The sequence below is a fragment of the Choloepus didactylus genome, chromosome 2 (assembly GCF_015220235.1).
Source record: "Choloepus didactylus isolate mChoDid1 chromosome 2, mChoDid1.pri, whole genome shotgun sequence".
In the NCBI taxonomy this organism is placed as follows: Eukaryota; Metazoa; Chordata; class Mammalia; order Pilosa; family Megalonychidae; genus Choloepus; species Choloepus didactylus.
In genome coordinates, this window is record NC_051308.1 from 132,973,990 (window position 1) to 132,989,400 (window position 15,411).

The following is a 15,411-nucleotide window of genomic DNA, read 5'->3' on the forward strand; positions in this document are numbered from 1 at the left end:
ACCTCCCACCTTTCTCTTTCCCCATTCCCTCTCCCTATTCTACCCTCCTACGTTATACCCCTCTGGCACAAGCTTGAGGCTTTACAGTGTTCAACACTGACCTAACTTTTACTTGTCTTTGCACATACTATTCACCCTGCTTGTCTTGCCTTCCTTCCTTATCTAGTAAAATCTAATTTATGCTTTAAGGTGATGCCCTAATGTCACCATATCTGTGAAGACTGATCCAAAGCTCCAGCACTGTGTTCACATTTACTTTACTTCACAGTGGTAAATGTGCTCAGCCTCTTTCATTAGACAATGAATTGTTCAAGTGAAGGAACCACTGTGTGTTATCCATCTTTTAAACTTCAGTGTCTCATGCTGAGTTTGGGGTACATGGTGGATACTCAGAAATTATTGAGTGAATGTTGTGGGACTAGAAACTATTCATATGTACCAGAATTCTGTACAAACTAAAAGTGAGTAGGTTTTGGTGCATCTACTTTGGGACATCTTTTTTTAAGTGCTCAGGGGAGGTTATAGTTTACCTCCTGACTGGGGCTATATTCAGACTAGGGGAGGTTCTGTGGGGAGCGATGGTGAGAGGAGTGGCAGGTGTCTTGGAGATTTCAATGATAGTCCTTGAGGCTCTTGATGCATATGGAGCTTCATCTTCAGAGCAGTGGAAAGCCATGGCAGATCCAGGCAGGGGAGTAATCAAACTTAAAATTTGAAAAGAGCATTCTGAAAACTCATTGGAGACTGCTTTTGGGAGTTCCAAGAGTGGTCATGAGGAACAGTTGGGAGGCTTTGTAATCTTTCAAGAGAGAGACCCTCCTCCTCCTGATATGGATATTGATGGTGCCACTCATGTGGCCTTAAAGCCCTTTGTGACTCACTATTGTCCGTTGGATGAAGTCCAGGCAGGTTAGGTGGCCATCAAGGCCCTTCATGATGTGGTCAAGTACTCCTCTTTGGCCTATGTCCTACTATTCCCATTCTCCCAAGCATTCCCCCTCTATTTCATCCCACCATCTGCTCTGGCCACGCTGAATTATTACTGTTTCCCCAAAATATCCTGCCCAGACGTTCATTCCTATCCTTTCCCTATACTGTGGTCTCTGCCTGATAAAACCTCTCTGTTTTTATGGACTCTCAAAGCCTACCTGTTTTTAAGTTTCCATTTACTCCCATCAAAATTAATTTCTCCTAATGCTGTGTTCCCATGCACTTTGTTAATACTGTTAATAGAGCAGTATCATATTCTTCTCTTTCTTCTAGTTAGTTGTAGACCATGTAAACTCCTCCAGGGCTCATCTTTACTCCTAGCACAACCCAGCATTGTGTCTTGCTAGCTATTCAATAATTATTGGTTGAATGTAGTTGAATAGGGATGGTCCCTCACTTCTGGATGCCTACAACTATTAGTTGGAGGAAGTTCTACTAATTGGAATCTGTAAAATTCTATAATCAGATAAAGATAATTGAGGGAAGGCATAATCTTAGTAGGCAGGGGAAGAAAGAAGAGGGGAAGGTAGGTTGCTTAGTCTAGAGTTGAGTGTTTTGCTGATGTGAATGGTGTTTAAACAATTTTTTGTTGTTGGTTAATTTTAGAGAAAAGGTTTATCAGCCCCTTTCTTCTGAAGTTGAAATTGCTTGGGGAAATATGTTACACTTCATTTTTGTTGCACTTCCACATTACCTCTCTTAATAAAGAAGAGATCGCAGTATATGGTTAAAAATAATGTTCTCTGTATTATTATTTCATTATGCCAGTAGGTATAATAATGTTGCCAAGATTCTAAAGCAGCCATTAATCCTTTCATTTTACTTTAATGCAGGAATTAACACCATGCTCTTAAGTATGAGCCTAAGGGTGTTTTACAAAATAACCTTCAAAAATTCTGAGATAGAATCAGAGTAATGGACTGGCTGGAGCCCAGACAATCTGGTACTTTGTAAAATTAGTAATTATTTCAAATTTAATGACATAGCTTCCCTACTTAAATGTCACCAAAATATGACAAAGCAGAAAATGGACTGGAAAAATAAAAGGTGTGCCAGAAAAATTAAATATGTAGTCCTGGTAGAGAGACTAAACAAAATGGGTGTCATGAAACACCATTGAGAGCCAAATATCTGAGTGGTAGGGTGGCTTGCTGTGTGGGTTGAGGCATTGCAGTGACACCATCCAGAAGTGGTGTTCCTGTACCCTGGCTGTATGTGAACAGCAGCCAAAGATTTTGATTTGAAAATTAAGACATATGGTTGGAAAAAGGTTTAAAATATTTTTCAGAGTGTGAAGAATAATATGAGAGATGTTCAAAAATGGGGATGTTGGGGGAGCATTTATCATGGAAATTGGACAAAATATTGGAATTTAGATTTCCTAGGAAGTCCATAAAAAGCCAGAATGAATGATTGCTGATTTTATATATTGGGGCACATTTCTATCCCAAAGGATAATTATTGTAATATTTAATGAAAAACTAATACAATGATTTAAAATCAGATTATGGTATTTATAAGAATGTTCTTGATATTGTTGTTTTTAACAGCATTCACTGGTTGGGCATGATAGCCAAAGGAAAATACTAAATTCAGGCCACGATCAAAGTTATTCAGAACAAAGCCGATGTCCCAGAGCTTTACTGAAATATGCCATGTAGGAATGGCAGTCACCGGCAATCGTTGCTCGCTAATGGGGTTTGGCTACGGCCTCTGTGAGTAAAGGGTGGAGACTGAGACCTCTGCTCTGCCCCCAAAGCTGTGGTTTGGTCCAGTGCCTTAGGGCTGAGGGCAAACCTCAGAGAAGAGTTCTCTTTGATTAGTAAAAACATACCAAAAACTAGGACACCTATTTCTAGGTATTTTCTTACCTTTGAATAGAAAAAGTAAAATTGGTGAACACTTACTAATGTAATGCTTTCAGGTGTGTTTGTGCGGTATTTAAAGTAGCTACATTTTCCTAATAGTTTTGCCCATGACAAGCCTGGTCTTGTTGTTTTTTTTTTTTTTAATACTAAATACTGTTACAGTGATAAATATAAAAGCATAATCCTGGGTGTGTCTGAGGGGAGTCGGGGTTGGGGAAGAAACAGGGCCATAGAAATTTCCAGTGTGGACCGAATCTAAGTACAGGTTTGTATAATCCTGCATGGATAAGATTGGTAGGGAGAGAAAAGCTGTTTTCTTTTTTTAATTTTTTTAAACCATCTGCATACACTGTACAGAATCCATCTTAGCCCCGTCACTCTCTTGGATGTCTTAAAACTTTGAAGAAAGTCCTCGACTTTGCTTGTTGAAACAATCTGTGTACGTTGGCTGTAATGTTTTCCCTGAGGAATGGTGTCCGTCTGGGGTTTCCATAGGGCAGACCACAGGTCTGTGTAAGCCGTGGGTACCCGCAGTCTCATCCTGACACTGTTGTAGAACCCACCGCCACCCCCGTGGGAAGCTGCGCAGCGTGCTGGACTCGTGTAGGCAGGGGTGTCGGGCTTGGCTCTATTACTTGTTAGCTACCACCTGGGGTCATTTACTGTTTCTCAATTTCCTCATGTGTAGAATTGAATAATAATGTACTCCACATAGAATTGTTACATGTATTAATTGAGATACTCCATGGAAAGTGCTTAATGCCACAGCTGGGAAATACTGGAATTCAATTACTGTTGTCATAGTATTCAGAGTCATTATTATGAGGCATTACCTTGTCCTTATGGAGAAAGGAATTCTGAGTTCCAGTTGGGATCTAGCCCTTGCCTGCTTTTCCAGCCTCATCCATCTCTTGTGGCTCTCTCCCTTGCACTTGCTGCTGAGGCCAGGTGAACTTCTGCATTTACTCCAGACACCAGGACTTTGCATGTGGAAGTCCCCTTAATTCTTGCTCTACCCCTTCTCATTACATTTGTTTATCTTGGGCCCTTAGTTCAGTTATTTCCCTGGAGGAATGAAGCTCAACCTCCCCCAACTCCATCAGGAGTTCTTTTGTGCTCTAACTGACCCCATATTCACCACTATACTTGTTATATTGTGATTGAAATTCTCTGTTCATTTATTTCTTTCCTTCACAAGACTGTCATCCTCTTGACGGCAAGCCCTGTGGCTCCCATCTCCTTGGCTTTGTACAGCACCTACCTTAGATGAGACAAAAGATCATAGTTGCTAAAGTTGTGGACTTTGTAGCCAAAGGCCTGGGTTTGAATCCTTCCTCCTCCGCTTACTGGCTTTGTGATTTAGGCCCAATTGTTTTGCCTCTCTGTGCCTCAGTTTCCTCATCTATAAATGCTAGTTATCATAGTACCTACCTGTTCTGGTTTGCTAATGCTGCCATTATGCAAAATACCAGAAATGAATTGGCTTTTATAAAGGGGGTTTATTTGCTTAAAAAGTTACAGAATGAAGGCCATGAAAATGTCCAAATCAAGGAATCAATACGAGTATACCTTCACTGAAAGAAGGCCAATGGCATCCGGAAAACCTCTGTTAGCTGGGAAGGTACGTGGCTGGCGTCTGTTGTTCCCAGGTTGTATCCCAGCTGCACTCTCAGCTCCTGTGCATTCTTCAAAGTTCTTTCTTGGCTGTGCATCTCCTTCTGTCTGTGAACACTTTTATAGGACTCCAGTGATTAAATTAAGACCCACCCTGATGGGTGCGGTGACACCTCATGGAAACTATCCAATCAAAGTTCTTCCCCAGAGTCACATCTCCATGGAAACACTCAATCAAAGGATTCTAACCTAATTAACACTAATATATCTGTCTTCACAAGATTGCATCAAAGAACATGGCATTTTGGGGACATAATACATCCAAACTGGCACACTACCTGATGGGGTTGTGGGCAGATTAAATGAGAAAGAAGAGACTCAGGCTTTACTCTGCTCTCCATTCTTCACTTCTGTCTTGTATCTCCTGCAATCCCAAATCCTGCTCTGGCTGTACTCTGGATGTGTGCAGGCCATAGTGGACTGAGGGGCAAAGGATGGAGAGGGCCAGAAGTCCCAGGAGTGCTTCAGTGGGGACTGGGGAGTCCTATGGCTGCTTCCTCGAGGCCGATCTTCGTAGATGATGGAGGTACGTGAAGACCGGTCACTTGCAGTCAGACCTCCTTGTTTTGGTTTGCATGCAACTTTTTTCCTTTTAGACTAGACTCAAACCCACTGATTTTTGTTCTCATCCTCTGGATTAGCAGACTTGTAAGGCTCATCTCTAAAAGCATCATAGATTTTTGTGTCACTGCAGGTTTATGTCCTCATTTTGCAGGTGAATGCTAACGAGGAACTACCCCAGCTCCCTCCTGAGGTAACACAAGCACACTGATTCTCTGGTTTCCCTGCTTCATGGGGAGCTGTTTTCTTGGCAGGTGTGCCATTCTGAGGATGCCCTGGCTTGGAAGGGCAGTCCTTTTCTCACCAGGTTGTGGGCATGTGGGATTCTGTTCTTCACCCCCATGTTTGTATTACCAGCCAGTATTATCAGCGCTGCTACTTCGTTACTAACCAGTACTACCATTACTATCGCCGTGACTGCTGCTGCACTTTTAATATTCCTACTCCTCCTACCAATATCAAAACCCTACTTGTAGCTACTCATTCTACTGCTTCTTTATGGCCTGTGCAGAAAGAAATGCTTATTTCTGTATTTTTGGTGGGGCCACTTTTAGAGTGCTTCAGCTGTGTTGCAGATAACTGACACAATTATTACTTCTCCTCATTAAAGGCATTGGCATGTATTACCTTCATTAGCAGGTTAATCAATGTAGTAAAATAGATGTTGCAAGCTAATTTTGACCTCAGCATTTCCCTGACATTCAGTTTTTTAGTGCAATGACTAGAAACATGTAATGGGAGTGGTGTGTATGTGTGTGTGTGTGTGTGTGTGTGTGTGTGTTACAGATGCTGTTTGTTAACCTTTTATTTATTTATTTATTTATTCTGGGTCCAGGGTCTAAAATGCTGGGTTGACAGAGAAGCTCTGAAATTGAAAGGCTAAGTTCTTGGCAAGGGAAAGGGATACAGTGCTCCATCTCATGAGGGCAAGAACTGTTGAAAGCAGCAGAGGGTGTGTGTATGTGCATTCTGGTGACAGCTGATCTGAGGCTCCAGGTTAGTGAGCCACTGTTAGACACACACCAGAGACCAGCAACCCAGACTAAAGATCTTGCTTATGCACATAACTGCCTAATTATTTAAAGAGTTTTTTGCTTTCTTTATAATTATTAACATGTCACCAAATTCTAATTTTTTTTATATAACTTGTAATGAAAAGGGCACGTTGCTACACTAGCATTCAAATAAGAGAATAAGGTGGTAATTTACTGTAAAATTTCACTAAGAGTTCCCTGGCTATCAAGGAATGGTTGCTGTTTAATTTTTTTATACAGATAAACTAAATCATCATTCATTCATCAGTTTATCCAAAAAACAAAAAATGAAATAAATGCAGTCTCTACTCTCAAAAATGTTTTTTATTTCATAGGACAATTGTTGGGCAAACAATAATTAACTTCAATATTATAGTCAAGCATGGTTATTACCCTCACAAGTGGGATCCAGGTGTGCAGGGTAAAGAGAATGCATGTGTTTTTATAACTTAGCCCTATGTTTATGAGATTAACTATTTCAATGAGCTTACATATAATTCATAAAAGTACTTCATCATTGCGGAAAATGAAAAAAAACAACCTGTAACTTTAAATGTTATTAAATTACTATATTTTTGAGTAACTGATTTTTTAAAGAGTTTAACCATTAAAAATGAGAAACACTGGCTTTTAGCTTACTGAGAATAGGATAGTTTTGGTTTAATGATTTGAGCACAGGAATGGAGTTGTGAAACAACTCTCTCCCATTTTTGGCCTTCCTTACTGAGTGTCCTTTAGCATCTTCATTTATTTATAATATTGGCATCAAATAAAATGATTTGAAGATATTGCACAGTCCCAAGCTGATGCTGAGTATAGTGTAATTGTTTTAAAATAATTCAGGAGATATCTGTGTATGTTTCTCTTCATAAAACAATGATGATGAAGCCTCTTTTATTTGGAACCACTGATCCACCAGAGATGAGAACAACTGAGGACCAATACAAATAAAAATCATTCTTCTTTCCTCTTTTTTTTTTTTTTTTAAATTTCCAAGAGATATCAGGCTTAGCTCATCTAATTTGAAAAGTGAGATATGTAGAAAGGGTGAGGGAAATATATGGTGAAAGGGACAGAAATAGAAAACTGTAGTAAGGGATAAACTTTATTAATATTTCCTTTCCATCCCTGTCTACCAGTACTACAGAGAATAACTTGAGCCCTTTGGAGATGGGTGGAAGAGAAGTTAGAATGACAGGGACACTGGGAACTAGGAAGGAAAACGTTTATTGCACCTTAACTTTTTTTAGTTAGTAGATGGTTTTGGTGGTTGTACCTTTCACAGCTGCCAATCATCCTGTTAACAGCCAGCAACTCACAATGTTATTCCAAACCCTAAAATTCAGAGTCTCTCTTTCAAATGGAATGACCAGTGTCCCATCAAGAAATGAGAACCTGAGAACTTCTTTCTTCATCAAACTGTAATCAAGTTTGGCTGTCGATGGTCCTTGTAATGACTGCAGTAACTCCATAAGGTTGTGAAGCTGTGTTAGAAATTGTTGACCTTCCCAGGAGATATCATTTCTTATTTGGAATTGAAATAACTCACTTTTCCCCATAAGCTGTGGAGGTTTTTCCTGTTATGTAACTTCAATCAATACAACTAGTCCATTATTGGTAACAATTTTAGAGAAGTGGGTGTTCATTGTTTCAAATAATAATAATAGAAAAAGGAAGTGAACCTGTTTGTGCTCATGTAGTTGAGAAAAGTCAAAATGGTTCCGGTACTTTTGACTTGTCAAGGGTAGAGGGAAAGGGCAGATTCTTTTAGTGTCATTGTGAACTTTAGCAGCCTGACCTTTACATGTTTCCTTTCTGTGATGTCACTATTGTCGGCTTTGAAGTGGTAATGGGAGGCTGTACCTTTACAAGTCACTTGTGCTCTGTTGTGATAGTGATCTGGCGATGAAACATTTTCTAATACAGGGAGCTTTGGCCTGATGTGTAATTTTAGGATGTCTTAGACCTTGATGGTCTTAAACTTTCTCCTTTGGAGGTTATCTGCATGTATGTTGAATGCTTTTCTACCATTTTCATTCCTCGATTTGGAATTAGGAGCTATTCATGTAGTTCTGAAGGGACAGAGAGCGTGCATGGCCGTTGAAGACTGGTGACTGCCAGTCCCTAAGGATGAGTCCCTTATCACTGGATATGCCTGAGAGAGAGGCTGGGCAGCATCTAATTACTGGGCTTTACCATATGTGAAAAAAAGAATTACATACCTCAGTCTGTGGCCCCCTTTCACAACTGCTGTCTTCCCACTTGCTAAGTTTCTAACCTAAGTGAAGCCCGCCCCCAAGCCCATCCATCCAGTGCTCTAGACAGACATCTGGGTATAATTCTTAATTCTTCTCTCTTCTTCCCTTTCCCCCTACTGCTCATATTTAATCATTTACTAGGTATTTCTTTTCCATTTTTCTTCCTAGAGTTCTTTCCATTCCTCCTTCAACCACCCTAGTCCAAACCTTCATCTTCCTTGCTAAATTAATGACAGCATCCTAACTATTCTTGTCTTGCCTTTCTACGCCACATCATCTCCCTCATAAAGAGAAAAGAAATTAATTCTGCATACTGAAAAATGGAGTTAGTATAACATAGTTCTTAAGGATTAGGGCTCTATAGCAACTGAGTGGATTTGAATGATGACTCCATTACTTCGACAAATGTAATTATGTAAACTTGGCTAAGTAACTTAACACCTAAGCCTCATTATATATAAAAGAAAAAAAAAACAAACCAAACTTTCCTGATTGGGTTGTTGTGAGGATTAAATGATAAACATTTGCAAAGAGCTTGGTATAGCACTCAAAATTGATTACAACACCATAATCATAAAATGTAAAGCTGAATATTTCACTCTCCAACTTAAAACCCTTTAGCATCACCATTTCTTCTAAGATAAAGTCCAAATCACTTGGCATGCCATGTAAAGCCCTGCTCCCCTCTCCAGCCCCTTCCGTCACTGTTCCCTTCCAGAGTTCTGTGTTCTGTCCATCCTGAACCAGCAGTCTGTGCTTCCTCTTGTCTCTTGCTCACGCACACGTTGTGCCATTTACCTGGGACACCCTTGTACCCTGCATCTGGCAATTCCCTTTCCCTTCCCCCAACACCAGCTGCTGCTCCTCTTTGCATGTTTGGTTCCCACTCATCCTTATGGTCTCACATCATGTATCATTTCCTCCAGGAAGCCATCCCTGTCACCGCAGAACTCCTTTGCATCTTTCATCCCCTTCCTTGTAGCAATTGCCACGCGGTAAGACAACTGCAGATTTGCTTGTCTATATGCTCTATCTGCCTGTAATAAGCCCATTGAGGGCAGATTCTGGGTCATGTTTCCTTTTTTTCTGCCCAGTTCTTGGCAGTTTCATTCAATTAATATTTGTTTAATCGATTAATAAAGGTGAGATGCAGCAGTAACCATCTTAAATAAGTGATCAGTAATAATGAGACAATCTCATATTTTGTGCCTCCTGATATGACAAAATATGAAGTCGCAGAATGAAGTATTCTTTTCCAGAACTGTTTAACTTGAATCTGGACTTAGCTTTTGGTTCATAGGAAATGTAAGTGATGGAAGAACAGGTTTAATGATATCATGATGAAATTATCAAACAAATGCAGAATTTGAGACATTCTGTAAGACAGCTGGCCTGGACTCTTCAAAAACTCAATGTCATTAAAAAAAATAGGCAAAAGAATTTTCTAGATTAAAAGATACTAGAGAGACAAAACAGCCAATTGCAATGGGCAAAACTTGCCTAGATCTTAGCTTGGGGGAAGATAGAGAAAAAAGACATTTGGGGCAATTGAAGAACTTTGATTATGGAATGGATCTTGGATGATATGAAATTGTTAATTTTCTTAGGTGTGATAGCACTAGTGTTTGTAGGTAAAAAAATGTCCTTATTCTTAGCAGATTCATGTTTAGGAGTGAAGTATCATGAGGTCTGTATCTTACTTTCAAATGATTCACCAAAGAAATTTTCTAAATAGCGAGAGAAAGGAGCTACATGCCAAAGCATATAAAAAGTATGTTACAATTGTTGAGCAAGATGGAATGTTCATTGTACTATCATTAAACTTTTCTTTTGGTTTGAAAAATTTTTAAATAAATTAACTGGAAAAAGAAAAAAATTCAATATGATGAAAACAAAACATAAGTCCCAGGGTGGGCAGGCAGGCAGGCAGGTGGGCACAGCTCTGTCCAAGGCTTCACCAGGGGCATCTGGACCCACTTGGGCTTCCTCCATTGCTCCACTCTGTTCTTTTGCATGCACAGAACCAGACAACCCGAAAGCACAGAGTGAAGTCTGAACAAGTGTTAGCCAAAATTTGGAGCCCTGTGAAAATCTTCAGGTAAGATCAGTAGAGAAGCTTTGGGCAGGACTGTGCCTTTTTCTTTTATCTTTTTTTTTTTATTATTATTTATATTTCTGTTGTTGGTAATGTAGTAGGCATTTGAAAACTGTTTGCTGAAAAAACTACATAGAAAAAGGGACAACTAAATTTGAGGAAAAGCGAGAACTTAGAGGCAAGCCAGTGACTTTTTTTCAAATCCATTAATTGTCGAATTTCATAGAATCAAACTAGTTACAGGGCAAATGTGGACAAAATTGGTTACAGAAGTAAGGGAAAGGCCTGTTTTTATTTTTTTTTCTTCTACGCATGCAATTATGATTATATTTCATACTGTTTTTACTTTCAGTAATAATACTTGCTTTTCTGAATTAATGATCAAAGCACCTTAGCGGAAACCTACTGTAAGTTTTCCTACACAGGGGGAAAATGTGAGTTTGGCTAGAAATCTTCAGAGGGTGGTATTTGCAATTATGCTTTGTTCCTTGGTGAGCTATGAGTTGGGCACTTAATTATGTGAAAAAATATTGCAAGAGAGCAGTTGCATAATCCCCAAGGGAGTAATTACTGTCTGTCTTGGCAGAATGTGAGGCTTTTAATCTGTAAATAAGCGATTCTATGTGGAAGAGCTACATGCAGAGTGATTCTGTGTTGTAAAGGTCTCTTATGAATTTTTTAAAGCAAAACAGTTCCTGCATGTGCTGATTGGCTGCTGCCTTTGTGCTTCCAAGGGTTTATGATGCTTCCCCTGTGGTTTTAACCCTCTGGAAATATTTAAGCCTCTGAAAGGATTCCTGTAAAGGATAAAACTGTGCCTGAGTTAAGCCCGTGAAAATCTGAATGTTCCAAATGTGGAATAAGTAAACTTTACTGCAAATTAAAAAACAAACAGACCAAGGTAAAGAACAAAACAAAATATAATATTGTTGGTGCTCTTAAAAACAAAAAAGCAAAAATGCAATAATTAGCTAATATGTGGCTCATTATTGGAGATTAAAATTTTTTTTTTGGTGTGAGCCATAACAGCTAATATTTCAAAAAGAAATAATTCACTTTCAGAGTATGTGCCTATTTGACTTAGGTGGATCCGAGCCCATTAAATACCAAAAGTAAATTCTGACTATTGGTTTGTAAGTTGTCAGTAGTGTCTGCCTTTCCCTCAGTCACTGTGGACCAGCTGAGCACCCCACGTTCCCCTCTAAGGCCAACTTTTCCACCTGAGCACAGTTCCCTCTCTCCCTTCTCTACTCAAGGAATCCAGGGACTCTTCACTCTCTCCCGCATCACCAACTTTTCCCTCTCTACCAAGTCATTCTCATCATAATAGAAATATGCTGTAACATCTTACAATGATTTTTTAAAAAACTCTTCCTTCACTTCTGTTTCTCTCTGACTGCCTTCTCAAGCCTCCGTTGCCCTTTGCAGCAAAACTCTTCAGGAGTGTTCTATGTTCTCTCCCCACTTCATCTTCTCCTGTTGTCTCTTGAACCCACTCCAAGCAGCCTTTCATCCCAATCCTCCACAGGGAACCTGCTTTTGTCAAGGTAACCCATGACCCTCACACTGCCAGATTCTGTGGACAACACATCAGCAGCATCTGACACAGTTTATCACTCTCTCCTCCAAGAAATACTTTATTTGGCTTCAGGGAAAACTCCCCCCCCCCCCCCCCCCCCCCCGGTTTTCCTCCTTCCTCATTTCTCATGCTCGCTCAGACTCCTTTGCTGGTTTGTCCTCTTTTCCTGATCTCTTATGGTTGGAGGGCCCCAGATCCTCTCTTCTTCTTCACTCGCTCCTAAAGTCATCTCAACCAATGTCATGGCTTAAACATTCTCTGTATTCTAAAGACTCCCAAATTCATATGTCTAGTACAGACTTTTCCCCTGGAGTCGAGACCTGTATATCCAACTGCCTACCTCACATGCCATCCAGTGGATGACTGATTGGCATCTGAAGCTTAACATATTCAAAGTTGAATACTTTCTCTTTCCAATGTTGTCTCTTGCCACCTGGGTTAATGTTTGAATTGGTGCTAATCGTCCTATTGTCCTAATTGCCCTAAAAGTGTCCTGACTGGTCTTTTGGTCTCACCCTTTTCCCAGCCCCCTGCAATCTATGGTCAACTTGGCATCCTAAAAGACCCTTTAAAAATGTTAAGTCAGATCATGTCACTCCTGTGCTGTAAGGCCTCCAGTGACTTCCCATCTCAGTCATAGCCAAAAGCCCTGTCCTACAAGGATTTTCCTCATCTGACTCCGATACGTTTCTTACCTCACCTCCTACATGTCTCCAGGTTACTCACACTACTCTAGCCATATTGGCTCCTTCCTTGGATGCACCAAATTTGCTCCTGCCTCAGGAGCTGGTTGCTACTTCAGCATGGAATATTTTATCCTACAATTCTGCATGGCTTGCTCCCTAAGCATCTTCAAATCTTTACCTCTCTGTCCAACCACCCTCTTCTCGGTGAGACCATCTCTAATCTTCCTGGTTAAGTCCCTCTAACCTCCACCTCCACTCCCAGCATTCCTGACCCTTCTTCTCATCTTTATTTTTCTCTGTTGCATGTATCACCACATGAAACAAAAGTTTTTTTTTTTTTTTTTTTTTTTACTGGTTAGTGGGGTTTTGTCTTATTAGAAGGTAAGTTCCATGGTGGGCAGAAATTTTGTCTGCATTGTTCACAGCTGTGTCACCTGTGCTTGGGAGATGTTCAGTAAATGCCACCGAATGAATAACTGCAAAGCAATTGCAAAAGCTGATTGATTATTTCTTGTCATTCTTATATCTTTCCGGGTATGACAGGGAGTAGATGGCGTTCAGAATGATTCACTGTATACTAATAGTTATTTCCCGTTTCCCAGTTTCTCTGTTTGAAGAACATAAGGACATTTCTTACGGCCTGTTGTGAGACATTTGGAATGAGGAAAAGTGAACTCTTTGAGGCATTTGACCTGTTTGATGTTCGTGACTTTGGAAAGGTAATTATGTTTTATTTTTTTATATTAATTTTTATTGGAGAACATTTTATCAAAAAACTTACCGTTTCATATCTTCTGGAAGTAGTGAATGTGACTTAAGTAGTTTAGGTATCTGCAAAAGATAGTTAAATTTCACATGTAGGCGGCTTAGACAACAAACAAATAGCAGCAACAATTGTCCAAAATGAGATTAGAGTTAGTTTTTAATTAAAGTAGTAAAAAGGGAAACATATATCCAGGGGTAATTTTTCCTGCTAGTTAGAGGACAGAATTACTGTTATCTGTCTTTTAGATAGATTGTTGGGCATTCACATATAAACAGCAATATTCCTCTCTATATCTGGAAGGCACCTAATTTTTGGAAGTTGAGAATGTTCTGCTGCCCCTTTCTCTACATTGACACCGGAGTAGGTGACTTGGACAAAACCTGCATCACTGAAATTTTGAGATTTTGTTTAATAATTCCTTCAGCTTAGATTTCAGCAGGTATTTGTTGGACTTGTCTTTCAGTGATATTTTTTTTTTTACTTGGAAATTATTTCAATGTTTACTTCTATTATTTGTATGTACATCAAACATGTTTTCAAAAGTCATGGTCATTTATGATGATGTGATTGGGCATTAAGTGAAACCTTTGTCACATGAGTAGCCATAAAAGAGATAAAGGTGACATTATTTTAGCCCCTGCTGAAAGAATTGCATTGTAAAACTAAGCATATAAGAACGAAAAAAAAAAACCTAAGTGATGTTGAGAATATGCTTATTAAAAGTTACAACTCTTAAAGTTCAGGTAGTAGTATCTTAATAAAAGATTGTTTGAAAGTCACACTGTATTTGTTTTCTAAGATGTAGTATTTTGGTTATGGAATTAAAACCAAGAGATGGAATGGCTTTGTTAGCAGTGGGAATGAATAGCACAAACTTGAAACAGAAACATAAGAAATTCGATGCTGAAATTCAGCAAGCATTGGGAAGCCACCCTGGCTAGGGAGGGAAAAGACCGGGGTTCTCTGTCTGGTCTTGACTCAGAGTCACTTTGTGGTCTTCTGGAAGTCACCAGCCTACCCAATCATCAGTGTATCTGACAGCTTGGAGGACTTACAAAAGGAAATGAGTGTAAGAACGTGATTTCCAAGATTCCTTTTATCTCTATAAGGCTGTGATTTAATTGTCTTGAGGTCCAAAAAAGTGAGGGAGAATAAAATATAATTACAAGGAACTGGAAACCAAGCCTCTAGTGAGGAAATGTAGGATACTTGACTCTGGCCGTGAAGGAAAAGAGGAATCCAGTAGACGTCAGGATGAGGTGGATAATCCTCTGAACTGCTGACCCTGGAAAACATCAGAGATAATTTCTGTTTCTGCTCTTCTTTGCCCACCCACCCCCTTTCGTCTTTGATTTTTGTTTTTTTCTTCCTCTCTTTTTGGGGAAATGAAAAATAGCTTCTCACAAAGGCATTTGAGAACCATTGTAGAGTGGACTTACGGCCCTGTGTGGTCTTTATCTTTGTTGGAGGCGATTGGTGCCAGGTGGCTTGCTGCTTATGAAATATTAAAATTGATAAATTGAAAAAATCTTAGTGACATTTCAGCTTATCATATCTATCCATAGGCTCATTTGTCATTAATAATTTGAACCATTAGCTATTTTTTTCTCAAACTGTTGCATTCAGGTTTTAGAAAAAAATTATTCCTTCATTTTAAATAATTCCTTCAACAAAGATTTTTTTTATCTTGACTCTTTAAAGCTCACAAAGGAGATATTCATTTTTCATTCAAATTTGTATGCAATAATATTGGCAAAGATTGGGAAATTACGTAAATATTTTAAAAACACATGGCTACATTCTAGTGGGATAACATTGCATGTTGGATTGATTAGACAATGGGAGCCTTGTAGAAGAGATGAAATTATTAGAAGTTGAATGTAAAGGGATAAACTGCATG

General features: G+C 39.4%; 1 protein-coding gene across 3 annotated transcripts in view; it reads left to right on the forward strand.

The window, feature by feature from the left end:
- Positions 1-15,411, forward strand: part of VAV3 (vav guanine nucleotide exchange factor 3) — a 375,496-nt gene that overhangs the window by 63,294 nt on the left and 296,791 nt on the right. For all 3 annotated transcript variants that reach the window (XR_005215287.1, XM_037826497.1, XM_037826494.1), the window contains exon 2: positions 13,348-13,464. Coding sequence is in view for 2 of the 3 variants with exons in the window: in XM_037826497.1 (XP_037682425.1) it covers positions 13,348-13,464 (117 nt within the window). In the remaining variant the exon portion in view is untranslated. The remainder of the gene's footprint in view (positions 1-13,347; positions 13,465-15,411) is intronic.